Source organism: Phyllopteryx taeniolatus, chromosome 16, assembly GCF_024500385.1.
Source record: "Phyllopteryx taeniolatus isolate TA_2022b chromosome 16, UOR_Ptae_1.2, whole genome shotgun sequence".
NCBI lineage: Eukaryota > Metazoa > Chordata > Actinopteri > Syngnathiformes > Syngnathidae > Phyllopteryx > Phyllopteryx taeniolatus.
The window spans coordinates 14,637,425-14,650,507 of NC_084517.1; the positions used below are offsets into that span (position 1 = coordinate 14,637,425).

A 13,083-nucleotide genomic window follows, 5' to 3' on the forward strand; every position below is an offset into this window, starting at 1 on the left:
TAACATGTCTCCAACAATGAACTTGATGATAAAAAAGTGGTTTCAATACATTAACTAATACAAGCATACTATCAATTTAAAGTCAATACAGTTGACACTTCTACATATTGATTTATTTCCCGGCAAGATATAATGTTAATTCAAAACAATTTTTAGCTTTCGTTGCCATTTTTAGGTGTTGAATTAACCTTGTTTTCCACACCTGTTACAAATATTCATCATTACCATCAATCACCATTATTGTCAGCAATTATAAATTATTAATGGATGGATGCTGTAAAAAAAAAACAAAAAAACGAGAAAATGTTATCTTTAGCGATGCTAACGCAACAAGTTGGAAAACTATATAAAGTATTTTTAAATGTGTATATTAAATATAATTAGTTTCATGTAAGAATTATTCATATATAGTTATATATCAAGTTATATCATAGTATTCTAAGTAATATTGTGACTTTCCTCTGGGATCTCGACAGTAGATCAAGTGTTGCCTTCAGAGAAAATCCGAAATCATAGCTTTCTTCACACAACTGAGCAATTGCATTCATCTACAATCTCATCTATCTATCTATCTATCTATCTATCTATCTATCTATCTATCTATCTATCTATCTATCTATCTATCTATCTATCTATCTATCTATCTATCTATATTTCTTTAGCCAATCAAGTCAGAAATTTATGAGACTTCGTCAGAGTGACAAAATGAATGACAATGTGTCAGACACTTGAACGCACCATTAACCTGTGATCTCTGCCTGGCGGCCCTTTTGTGCAAAGGTGTGACTTTGCTGCTTGGCATTTTTGCACCCATTTACCAACCGGGAAGTACCCTGGCCCAGGCCCCTCCCTGGCCAAAATACAAGGGGATTACTCGGCATGTCGCTCGTGATGGCAGCAGACGTTCGCTGGAGAAAGGGGACAGCTGGGGGTGACCGAAATAGCAAAATAAACTTGAGCCTCTGCCAAGGTGGGGAGAGGGGTGGCGGTTGAGTGGTTGGGGGCTTGAACCCTCGCTAGCAAAACGCTTTCCCCTGTTTGTCTTTTTGCATCCAAATGTACCCGTCGCTAATCCGCGCTCATTTCATTAACGAGCCACCCGTCGGCAGAGGCTATTATTGGCTGTTTATGTTTCCACGCATCTCTTTTCACCTGTTGCACCGGTTCACCTCTTAAACACTCACAATTTGGGCCCGTTTGTTTATCCTGGCACATCCCAAGCCTTGGCCACCCCTGACCCCTTTTCGCTCGGGTAGCGGCTGACCTTTGAACCCCGGCCTAACGTAACTGTCACCACCTTGTTGAATGAGTGATGTATGACGCCACGCTGACGTTTGGGCCTTCAGGTACCTTTTTTCTTCTTCATGGTGCTAAAACACAGGGTGTCCAAAGTGTAGCAAGAGGCCCATTGGCAGCCTACGGATCTTTTTTTATAGGCCCACCGCATATTGTAGAAGCTGACGCCCGTGTCACTTAGCAGCATGAAATTTGATAGGCATGACTATCATGAGTAGACCCACTGAAACGTTTGAAGAAGCCGTGCCTGAAAAGACGCAAGAATGCTGCCATTTTGTTTAAAGCGACCATTTTAAGGTCATTATGTCCATTTTCTGGGGTCCTTCAAAGACGGACTACTCCTTGAAATGCTTTAAAAATGCAGCCCCCAAACTCAGCTTCACTTAGAAGCATGAAATAGGATAGCTATGTCATGTTAGCTATGTCATATTGTAGAAGCTGAAGCCTGTTTCACTTATCAACATAACATTCGTTAGGCATGATTATCATGAGTAGACCCACAAAAAGTCTCAAGAAGCCATGCCTGATAATACACAGAAAGTCTGCCATTTTGGTTTAAAGCGACCATTTTAGGGTAATTTTGGCCAATTTCAGACGTCCTTTAAAAACAGACTATTCTTTGAGATTTTTTTTTTCAGCTTCCGAAGTGAGTTTCACATTAACTGTGAATTTGATTGACATGACGATAATGAGTAGACGCACAAAAAGGTCTCAAGAAGACATGCCTGAAAACACACAGGACGTCTGCCATCTTGGTTTGAAATGACCATTTTTTTCAAGGGGTCCTTTCGAGATGAACTCTTCCTAGAGATTTAGTCCGATCGCTACCAAATTTAAACCATATAAACGAGACAGATGGGCTAAATTGTGAAAGGTTTTCGCCACTGTGTGTAGGCGTTGCACGACCGTGGTAACATGGTGGCGTCAATGTTCGAAAAATTGAGCTTCTGAAGCGTCTTTCACTTTGTAACATGAAATTTGGTAGGCGTATCTATCTGAGGAAACCCAGAAAAATGTCTCAGTAAGCCCCTCCCGAAAAGACACAGGAGGTCTCATATTTTCCTCTGAAGTGGCAGTTAAATACATCTAGGACGAACAGGTTTTAATTTCGTTACGGCACCTGACACTCACATCTCACACCTTGTTGTGTTAAAAGCAATTTATAAAGTAAGTTAATTCAAGATTACAGGATCCAATCATGTTCCAGCGGTGCGTGTCCTGCCTATACACAAGTGGGTTGGGATTCCTAATAATGCGTCGCTCCATGGACATAACAACCTGTCTGCGTTTTTCTGCTCTTTGTTACGTATAGACTGACCTTGCTCACTCTTCACACGTGCCGCTGACACACGTGTGTATGTTGCAACTTGCAAGTTGGCGCATATGCAACACGAGACGTCGGCACGCTCCTCCGAAGCCATCCATCACTTTTGACTTGATTGTAATGTCTGTCTGCCTGTCTGACTGACTTGTCTTTAGGTCTGTTTGTCTGTCTGTCTGGAGGCAGAGTGCAGGAATGTCAAGATGCTCCCAGCTTGAACTGTAGGGCCTCATTGGACATGTTATACTATGTGTGTGTCTGTGTGTACTAATCAGCTAGGCATAAATAGTATTACATTTTAAATAAAATTTGTGTGGTTACTGTCGAGATGTGAGCTTTGTTTAATTTCAGAACATGCTGTTGTATTTTTGAAACATCGCCATTGTAATGTATGTATCAACTAAACAACGTGACAAAACTGTTTATTTAGACTTCTAGCGACCCCTACTGGTTGACATTTAAAACCACCATAGTCCCTTCACGCCACGGTATGATTGTTTAAATTTAAAAAAAAATTGTTTCAAGCAGAAAAACGCCTCATCCTTGAGACAATTATGCTCCAACCACTAACCTGAACCGCGAATTCCAACATAACCCTAACCCTAAATCTAATCCAGACCCCTAAACTAAACCATTCCCAATTTTACCCTAATTTCTCTTGAAGGTCCCATATTTTGGCTATTTAGACCTCCATAGAGCGACTATCTAACATGGACTTAGTGTAAAAGTGCCAATTTGATTTCAAAAAACACCTTGGTTTTGTCATATGCGTGTCCAGAAAAGGACCCTGTGACAGCTACTTCTGTTTGACCCAGTTTTGTATCCACTTTGCCCATATTTGGCTGTCTTTTGTTTGTTTTTTGCCTCCGAGTAGAAACCGCACTTGTGAGAGCACACGTGTTATGTTGACAGCTCGAGAAATTCGAATCTTGTAAAACCCCCGTGTGTTATATACTCTATAATGGTACGGCTGGTCGGTGGCCGGCTGGATCTCGCTTTGCACCCGGAAGCCAAATTTTTCTCGTCCAAATTCATGTTATACAACATGGCATTTTTGATTGGCCATTCCATTTGCGACGTTGTGATGCAGTTCTTCTGCGATGCAAATGTTGCAATTTTATTTGTTTATTATTGATTTTTTAAAATTATTTTTGGTTGATTTATTGGTAGTAAAATTAAAAGGTAAGTATAAGTAAAAGGACCAGTTTTAATAACATTTCCCTGGTGGTCTAGTGGTTAGGGGCCTGAGTTTTATTCCCGGTCAAGGAACACCAGTCAGGTCGGTATTGCAAATGAGAATCTCTTCTCAATAGCCATACCTGGATAAATTAAGGTTTAAGTTTTACAATTTTTTTACGTTACATTTTCTTAAATAATTGGTTAATGAATGGCACAGTGGACGAGTGGTAAGCACAACCACCTCGCAGTTCTGAGGTTGGGGATTTAAATCCAGGCTCTGGACTTTCTGTGTGTAGCCGGTATGTTCTCCCCGAGGTTGCCTGGCTTTCGTACGGGTACTCCATTTTCCTCCCAAAAACATGCATGTTAGGTTGATTTTGGGGTGTATTTGGGTGGTGGAGAGGTGAATTATTTATAATCAAATGAAGTACAAACAAAACAATAAAACAATTTACAATGTGTAAATAAATTACAATGTGTTATTATTTCATTATCAAAGTAAACTATTTTACTTTTTAGTTTTTTTTAGGTCATCTAAACATGACATGGCCCACCGTTGTGAAATGGAAGCACTGATCCCAACAATCAATAACACGTCAAGTTCAGTTTTTTTCATCTCACTTCCTCTCCAAAGAGTCTTTTTGTTTTCACGGCAGGTTGATAAGATCTTCTTGGACGTTCTCTTCTGGGGGCTGCCGACCGGTCAGCCACTCCTCGCGGGCCTTCTTCACCTCTTGGCCGTAAAGCTCGTGCAGCTTAAAGAACTCGGCCCGCGGATCGGAACTCACCAGAGGCCACTCGGCGTACGACGGGGGCGTTGGCACGTTCAAGGGGGTGACGTGAGCGTTCCACCTGTGCCACGGCTTGGGTGACTTTTGGATGACTACTGCTGATGGTGATAATGATGAGGATGAGGATGGTGGTGGTGGTCCCAGGTTCAAGTTGCTGGGGGGAGACTCACCAGAACTCTGGTGAGGCTTCAAGTCTGCAAAAAAAAAAAAAAAAAATGCCCAATGGAATCATTCGGATTGTTTTGGTGACAAAACACACACCAAGGAAGAGGAGAAATTTTACAGAGCAGGTTTAGCACACATGAATGCAGCACACAAGGTCTTTTGACTAATACGGCAGCGACACTCCCACTTGTATTATACATTGACCAAGCATACAATTTTTGAGTTTATTATCTGATCACATGTAGGAGCCTTCATTTCCGTTAATTGTTTTAATAAGTTCATTAAAGTTGGTAGACTCAATTACCATTCGGCGATCTTATGTCAGACTGACAATACGTCGGCTTCTTGCGCCTTTAAAAATGCAAAGAAATCTGTTTGGTCGGGTCTGGAAGCCAGTTCAAAGGTCTCCTGATGTTAACTTTTGAACTGAATGTCAAATTCTTGCTCTATTCAAGTTTGAACGTCATTTGGTTGGATTTGTTAGCCTTAATCTTACCTTTCGATCCCAACTATCATTCAGACATCTTGTGTCAAATTGAAAATGCATAAATGTCTTACCCAGTCTCTAAAAGTTTGAAGACAAAGATGAAGATTGCCTCTTGAGTTCCTACCTTTAGCCATATTTTGTTAAGATTGCAAATACATCCAGGACTGGTCTGACAAAGAGCAATAGTGACATCAAATGCACTCGTGTCGGTCTCAGACATCAGCTACCGCCGCCATCTTCTATCAGATTGCTACCTTGATACTGCGTGTGCAGGTCTCTCAGCAGCAGCGACAGGTAGCAATGGCTGGCGGACAGCAAAACCCGTACCCAGCTCTCCACAGTGTCCTCTTCCCCTGCCGCAAACTGGTAGCTCTTAAATCCAGGCCCCCGGAAGACCAAACCGAAGCAGAAGCGTCCGTCGGTGTCCGCTCGCCGCACCGCGCATCCCTCCAGCACGATGACACCCAACAGGCGGCGGTCTGCGGGCCGCTCCTGGTAGAAGAGCAGGTTTCCTTTCAGGATGAACCAGCGCCGATGGTATGAGCCGTTTCTCTGTTTCTGCGAGGATGATGGGATTATTTGAGGTTTTGCTTCAAATTGAGCTGATTTTTGTATGTTTCGCTTGGGACCTTTTTGAAGAGATATCCTTCATTGTCAACTGGTGACGTGCAGGATTGGTAATGAGTCAAAATCTTCTTGTGGAGCTTCATAACAACACTAAAAGGAAAGGAACATGCATTTAATAGGAAACCTAATCCCCAACCAGGACTCTCCCTTCCAGCTAACCGCAACCCATATCCACCCTATAAACCCCAAACTCGCCTTGACCCTAATCCTTAACCCTAACCCCATTTTTACCATAATATTAACCTTACTCTCCCGTAACTCTAACCTTAGACCCCAACTGTTCCCCTAACGACAACCAGTAACCCGTAACGATAACCCTACTCTACCCAAACGCTACCCTAAACCCAACCTAGCCTTAACCTCGACACTAAATCAAACCCAAACCACTAACCCTCTGTTAAACCTATAGCAAACACTCCTTGTGTGTATTATGCAAAGCGGACTATAGTGACATCCATGACTCACCTCTGCCAATGCTGAGTCCCTCACACGGTCACTTTGACACCCTCATTAAACATTTCTTTCATTTGTTTGTTTGTTTTTTTAAAAGTTAAACTCGTCTTCTTATCACTCTTTGTCTTTCCTCAGAGCGAGACACAGGCGCTCTAAAATGTTTGAATTTCAAAGTTTCAGGTTACTTCCTGCGATCGTGTGGCCGAGGATGAGTGCTGAAATATAAATAACTCGGCCCACTTCCTGGTAACAGAACCCAGACACATTGTGTTCTCTGCGATATGGCACCGAGGCCTCTGGTGGAGTGGTCGCTGAGCAAAAAAAGTGTCACCTGGAAGTGATGCTCGACTGCTTCTGCATTCTGGGTCACTCGTGAATTACTCCAGTATGTCATGTGCTGCACCACTGACTGCCAAATCCTCATTTATGACACTTGTAATTATCCTAAACCCTCTACTATTCTGAGTGAATTATTTTTATCAGTGCTTTTACCCCTCTCATATGAGGATCAGGTGGGCTTTCTCTTGCTTAGCCCCAACCACAACCACAACCACCCCACCCCCCTTGTTTGACAAGCACTGATCCCTTTTATCCTGCTGGACCACAAACAACAGTACTAGGAAAAATATTGTTTAAGCTATTTTAGATCAACAGTTCGCCCTCCATACGAGTGGTGGCGCTGTTGGCTTGACAAGGGCAACCTCTACAAAGTAGAAGAAGAAAAGAAACCACCGAAGAAGAACAAAGCAGCGCAAACGTCGTTTACAAAACATCGCTATCAGGTTACTTTTTTTTTTTACCCATTTGTTGGTTCATACTACTTTTTAAATATAGAAAACCGACGCTGTCACCACGTGACCATTGCATTTGATTCATGAACAGACAAGGCGTCACCGAACGCAAATAAGCTCACAGTGCTTTAGATTCGTGAATGTGCCGCCTGCTGCTGCAAGCTAACATGTTAGCAAGAACGCTAACGTGATTGCTGTGCCGATATTCACACACTTTTCTCCCCTGACACCTCATACTCTTGTGTTTTTGGGAATAAAGTGTCCCCGTGTGGCTTTTTAAAAGCACCATGTCCAAAAGGAAAGTCACGTTTGCGGATGGTGACGGTGTGGAGCTGGACGACGAAGTCCCAAACAAAAAGGTAATTTTGTAATCTTTCTCAATATTTAAAACATTACATCACACACTTTTTAAATCATGTATGTGCCTGTTTCTCCATTTCATAAGTTTCATTTTGGAATGTATGTATAATTGGGCACCGAGACGAATTTGAGACATCAAAAATTAACTTATTAAAAAAGTGACTTTATGTTTTGTACAAACACTGTGGTTGTATGTTTGGAGTTCCTCCCCAGCCATCAAATGTCAAATCAAACACCCAAGTAAATAAATCAGCTTCCTTCTGAAAATGTGTCGGTGAGCCCTTCTGCACTTGCGCCCCACTGGTGGCACTTGTGCTCATTAACATAACCACACCCACACTTGAGTTTCTTTGGTGTGGGGATGATTGTGTTTAGTGATGTCACGTGCCACAACTTTTTAATTTGTTGACTCATGTAATTGAGTGGCTGGGTGGTGAAATACAGCATCCACCAGTGATGATGCAATTGAATCCCTTTGGGCGCTCACTTTCAGTGAGATGACTGTGGTAACTTCCTTTGAATGACACTAATTTGCGCATTATGTTTATTTTCTTGGGCACTGGCGTGTTTTATTTGTTTTTTAAATGAGTCAGTTTCACACAGTTTTCACGCCTTCTCTTCAAGAAATGCATCATAATAATATCAAATTTTTGATACTTGGGGTATTTTGACAAAAGCAGGCTACATACATGTTATTAAGTAACTTGTGAACTATTTTAAATGGTGGAAAACAAATTAATTATATCTTTCCTTTAATGCGTTGAAATGGTCAAAAACACGGAAAAAAACCATTCAAATGTTACTTTTTGTGCGTCCTGAAGCCGACCCTTGAGGTGGCGAGCGGCCCGGGTTCCAGGTTCAAGGGCAAGCATTCCCTCGACAGTGATGAGGAGGACGAAGGAGAGGAAACCCAGAGCAGCAAATATGACATTTTGGCCAGCGACGATGTGGACGGTGAGTCTCGTATTATCCACAAGCTGTGCGATTGTCTTGTTTTCTGCCTTTCCATCAGTTGTGTACTTGATGTCCGTCGTGGTTCTCAGGCCAAGAGAACGCCACTATCGATTACGACGAGGGCGTTTCCATCACGCCCTTCAACCTGGAGGAGGAGATGCAGGAGGGACACTTTGACTCAGAGGGGAACTACTTTATCAAAAAGGAAGAGCTGATCCGAGACAACTGGCTTGACAATATCGACTGGGTAACTGCGTTCCGATGACCTTTTTCTTTAGCCTCTTTCACACAAATATCACACTGCATCAGTAGACTGCATTTACATTTTACATAGAACCCAGCCAAGTGAAATATTGCTACAACTTTGGGCGTTTGCATCTCACAATCATATTAGCCCCTTTTACACAGAGTTTCCATAGTATTTGTGCATCAGAGACTTAACAGAAGACCTAGGATTTATCCACCTTTCTCAGACGGCGACAGGATTTATGTAACCAAATGTAGGATGCTTCGTGAAAGCGAGCAATGTCCGGCTTTTCTGGGTTATATGTGAATTGCCCAAGAATAAATGCCGGCTTTACTGTGAAGTCACTAAAGAGCCAATATAGCAAAAACTTTGTGAAATGGGCTGCTAATCTGATTGCGAGACACTATGTGGACATGTACACAGAGGTGGCAATAGTCCTGTTTGGTTTTGTGTTAAAGGTTCCATTATTTTTTCTCTGATGCGCCAATTTTGCAGAAACCCTTTGTGAAAGAGGATTCTGATACTATCTCTGAAGGCACATAATTGTTGGGGCAACTTTGCCCAAGGTACCTGTTGCAGAATTCTTTTCAACCTCCTCAAAAATCATTGGCATAGTTGAAGTATAGCACAGGTGTACAGTGAAACCCTACTATTCACGGGGATAGAGATCGACCCATACAAAAATCCTCGAATAATTGATGCCCACCCTAAAAGGGGTTTGTCATTGTGTATGGATGACAAAAGATGGTGGCAAAGCACTTCATACGGAAAGGATCATAAAGCACCAATGCCATGCATCTGTCATGTACACAATCATGAACCCATGTTAAATAAACAACTAGTTAGTTGTTTATTCAACACAAACTACATTCGCATGAGGCTCAGTGGTATTATTAGCTTGTAGAGAAGCCTATAAATAACACGCTTGCACAAACTGATGTGACATCACACATGGGCGAACAAATATGCACACTAGCACTTAACAAACGATATTAAGTCAGTGAATTCACCTTCAGGCATTTACACACAATAATAAGTGATATGGAATACAGGCAAATTGTAACAGTAAAGTAGACTACACGGAATATTAGTAGCTACAACGGAAGGGAAGCAGAAAGATACTTTGTTTTACTTTTGACGGTGTACGTGATGCATTCAACAACCGCCAACAAAACAGGACCTCTCAAATGCAGATCCATAAACACTATCAATGAATTAAACCCAACAACAACACCGATATCCCACCAGATGGCGCCAAAGTAATACTTTGCTTGATTTCCTTTTTTTTTTCAGCGAAGAGTGGGAGGAAAATAATTCACTGATATGGGAATTCACAAATGCGTGTGCCACCGTGAATATTTACAAAGAGTTTTAAAAAAAATACAGCATAAAGTCAAAAATACTTTTTACAGAATGTATACAAAAGCACTGACTGGAGTTCCACAATAACATCCAACTTCAGGCCTATAAAAAGTAGCAAATCAATTTTACTTTTTACCTTAGTTAGTCCCAAACTCTCAACTTTCTCATGGCACGCTCCACAATAAAACCTTTCAGAATGGCCCCTAAAGTACCCCTAGCACCTCCCTCTGAGCATCACATGGGACAAATGACTAAGTATACATTCTATGGGCTTATAATTGTCCTTATTTTCTAGGTCAGGATCAAAGAGCAGCCATTCAAACAAAAGAAGAAAGGACTCGGAGCCAAACGCAAGCGCAGAGTAGGGGATGAAGACGAGGCCGATGAGGAGAAGAAGCGGGAGGAGCAGCGAGAAAACAAGGAAGGTGCCGAAAAGGAGGAGAAGGAGGAAGAGGAAGAAGAGGAGGCCGAGCCCGCTGAGGACCCCCTGGCCTCCCTCACGCGGCAGCAGCTTACAGAAGCCCTGGTGGAACTCTTGTTGCCAGGGGAGACGGTCACGGGGGCGCTGCGGCGGCTCGGGGGCCTTGGCGGGCGGAAGAGGGGCAAACTGCGGGACGCCGGCGACCATGCGGCAGAGAACAAGCGGGACACGGAGAAGCTGGACCGCCTCACGTCTCTCGCCGACAGGCTGGTAGCGTCGGGCATGTACGGCATCTACCAGCAAACCCAAGAGAAGCTGGCGCACACGCTCAAGAGCATGAGCAGAGAGCGACCCGCGTCGGCGGCAAAAGAGGAAGACGAAGACAAACTGGACATGTTCGGAGAGGAGTTTGACGAGAAGCAGGGCACACGTAACGAAGAGGAGAAGGACGACAAAAGAGGTTTGACGCTTGTTTGCTTTCTTGCACGAGTGTACCGATTTCATTGAATCTCGTGTTGTCTCTTAGTAGTGAGCGAGGAGGTTTTGTGGGAGTACAGATGGGAGAATGAGGACAAATCGGAGGTCTACGGGCCCTTCACCAGTCAGCAGATGCAGGTAGACCACTTTGATGGACTGTTCGCAGTCATAATGTGCTAATTGAAAAGTTACATTACATTACAGTGCACTCCCACCCCTTCCCATGTGTTTTCTTACCTCATCTGTTCCCTGAAAAACACACTTTTTCGTGGCTAGCCAAATATTTTTGGGCCCTTACTGCAACTCCCAGAGCGGTGGCAAATGGGTAAGTAGTAATTCGTATTTTGATGGATTGGGAAGGCGACCGACAAACCAGCGTCCTGGCACTTTTAATTGCATTTTTTCTAAATCAAATCATCTCTGCCATTTTTTAAGGGTAAAATTGTAAGGGAAGTTAAAAATATTATTGTTTTGGGATCATAGTTTCCAAACTATTAATATAGGCATTTATAAACATTTTGGGGGAGGCATTGTTTTGATGGATTTTGTTCTTAACCCTTTACTCAACGGCAGAGTACCAGGCATCTATTTGAGGTAGGGGGGTTTAACGCCTCCCTCAAATAGATGCCTCAATTTTAATCAGAGTAAAAAAATGCAATAAGTATAATCCGGTATACGTGAAATCTACTATTCGCGGTCGGGCCTGGTGTCTATCCCCCACGAGTAGCGGGGGTCCACTTTAACTTTTGTCCAAAGACACCAGCCAAAATGATTTTTTTTTTCCCCCCCAGCAAATTTGTGTTCAACCAATCATGTCATCAACCTGTTGTGTTGCTAGTTATTGCGGCATTCACGGGACGCCCGCTAACCTGTCTTCTGGGTTTGGTCACGTGATATTCTGCATATAGCAGAATACGTTTGCAAAACAGAAACATCAAACGCCCCTTGGATAAATTCACAAATTCACCAACAGCAATTGGTGTTCCAGTAGTGATGTGGGACTGATCCCCAATGTTGTGCGCTAAACAAAACAGCAGCACCTAATAAAAGCCCATAAACAGTCTCTCAAATGAATCGGGAGACTGCATATTTTTTATGTATTTTAGGTATTTATAGTAGCTTTTACTCTGGAATAATCCTCACCACACTTTCTCAGTAAATTCCACTGTCAGCTTTACAGATGTCACATTTGCTCTGCTTCTTCTGCCCCCCACCGCACTAATCCTCTGGTTGTGTGGTCAGGACTGGGTGGATGAAGGCTACTTCAGCAGCGGCGTGTACTGCAGGCGCTTGGACCAGGAAGGCTCGCAATTCTACAACTCCAAGAGACTGGACTTCGAGCTCTACACGTGATCGCCTTCTCTCACACGGCACGACATCGTCTCTTCTTGTGTCCACATTGTTTTTAAATAAATTGCCCAAATACTGTATTGCTGTCTGTTACTTGTACATAACAATAAACAAGATAGCTCGTCAATGGCATGAACACACAATGATGCCCTAGAAAGCATTAGGAATTTTCAATATCAGAATCAAAATCATTATTTTGCCAAGTATGTCAAAAACACACAAGGAATTTGTCTCCGGTAGTTGGAGCTGCCTAGTACAACAACAGACAATCAATTGACAGAGAATATTTTTGAGACATAAAGATATTGAGAAAAACAGTCACTGAGCAATAAAAGGTTGCTAGTAATCTGGTAATTTTGGTACAATTTGTGTGTGTTGTTTGGGCAGAATAATGTAATATTTTTTTCAATTGTCAACGATTGTAGAATAAATTGTACGTGTTACTATTTCTCCTTTTCGGATTAACTGACAAATATAATAGTTCGAATAATAAATTTCAATACTAACATTCATAGATATGAATGGGTACTTGGTAGATAAACCAAGCGCAATGTAGCAGCCCAGCTAACCTACGTGCCTCTGTGGCGGCCATGTTGGGAAGGTCGTCGTTCCCATCGACGCCAATGCATGGCCTCTAAAATTAGGTCGTAACTTGCTTATTCCTCAACCGATTTTCATGAGCGTTACACTGTTGTCAACGCCAAAGCGTATGCTATCAATACACAACATTAGAAAAAGTTTTTAAATGTGAAAAGAACTCCCAGTACGACGTTTTACGTATGCAGCACAATGTACAGGCAAC

The 13,083-nt window shown here is 42.5% G+C and overlaps 2 protein-coding genes across 6 annotated transcripts; one reads left to right on the forward strand and one right to left on the reverse strand.

Annotated features, from left to right (window-relative positions):
* The first annotated feature begins 4,660 nt into the window (after positions 1 to 4,660).
* cd2bp2 (CD2 (cytoplasmic tail) binding protein 2) lies at positions 4,661 to 12,361 on the forward strand. Of its 5 annotated transcripts, none has more exons than XM_061750611.1 (7): positions 4,661 to 4,767; positions 7,370 to 7,469; positions 8,292 to 8,424; positions 8,514 to 8,671; positions 10,329 to 10,914; positions 10,981 to 11,069; positions 12,174 to 12,361. In XM_061750611.1, exons 1-7 carry the CDS (start codon positions 4,676 to 4,678, stop codon positions 12,282 to 12,284), a joined length of 1,269 nt encoding a protein of 422 aa, XP_061606595.1. In that variant the 5' UTR covers positions 4,661 to 4,675; the 3' UTR covers positions 12,285 to 12,361. The 5 variants fall into 5 exon arrangements, with proteins under 5 accessions (XP_061606595.1, XP_061606596.1, XP_061606597.1 ...); XM_061750612.1 differs by having other exon boundaries at positions 10,984 to 11,069; XM_061750613.1 differs by lacking the exon at positions 4,661 to 4,767 and adding an exon at positions 5,745 to 5,776.
* On the reverse strand, positions 4,796 to 6,858 carry pheta2 (PH domain containing endocytic trafficking adaptor 2). The gene is made up of 2 exons (XM_061750620.1): positions 5,869 to 6,858; positions 4,796 to 5,797 (listed from the first exon to the last, which is right to left on the reverse strand). Exons 1-2 carry the CDS (start codon positions 5,947 to 5,949, stop codon positions 5,459 to 5,461), a joined length of 420 nt encoding a protein of 139 aa, XP_061606604.1. The 5' UTR covers positions 5,950 to 6,858; the 3' UTR covers positions 4,796 to 5,458.
* Positions 12,362 to 13,083: the final 722 nt, after the last annotated feature.

Bases quoted from the DNA above. Each gene is read 5' to 3' on its own strand.
- pheta2 (XM_061750620.1), bottom strand. From the start codon at position 5,949: ATGAAGCTCCACAAGAAGATTTTGACTCATTACCAATCCTGCACGTCA. The intron at 5,798-5,868 runs GTCCCAAGCGAA...TCATCCTCGCAG, and splicing joins AAGGATATCTCTTCAAAAAG to AAACAGAGAAACGGCTCATA.
- cd2bp2 (XM_061750611.1), top strand. From the start codon at position 4,676: ATGACTACTGCTGATGGTGATAATGATGAGGATGAGGATGGTGGTGGT. The intron at 8,672-10,328 runs GTAACTGCGTTC...CTTATTTTCTAG, and splicing joins GGCTTGACAATATCGACTGG to GTCAGGATCAAAGAGCAGCC. The intron at 10,915-10,980 runs GTTTGACGCTTG...GTTGTCTCTTAG, and splicing joins GGAGAAGGACGACAAAAGAG to TAGTGAGCGAGGAGGTTTTG.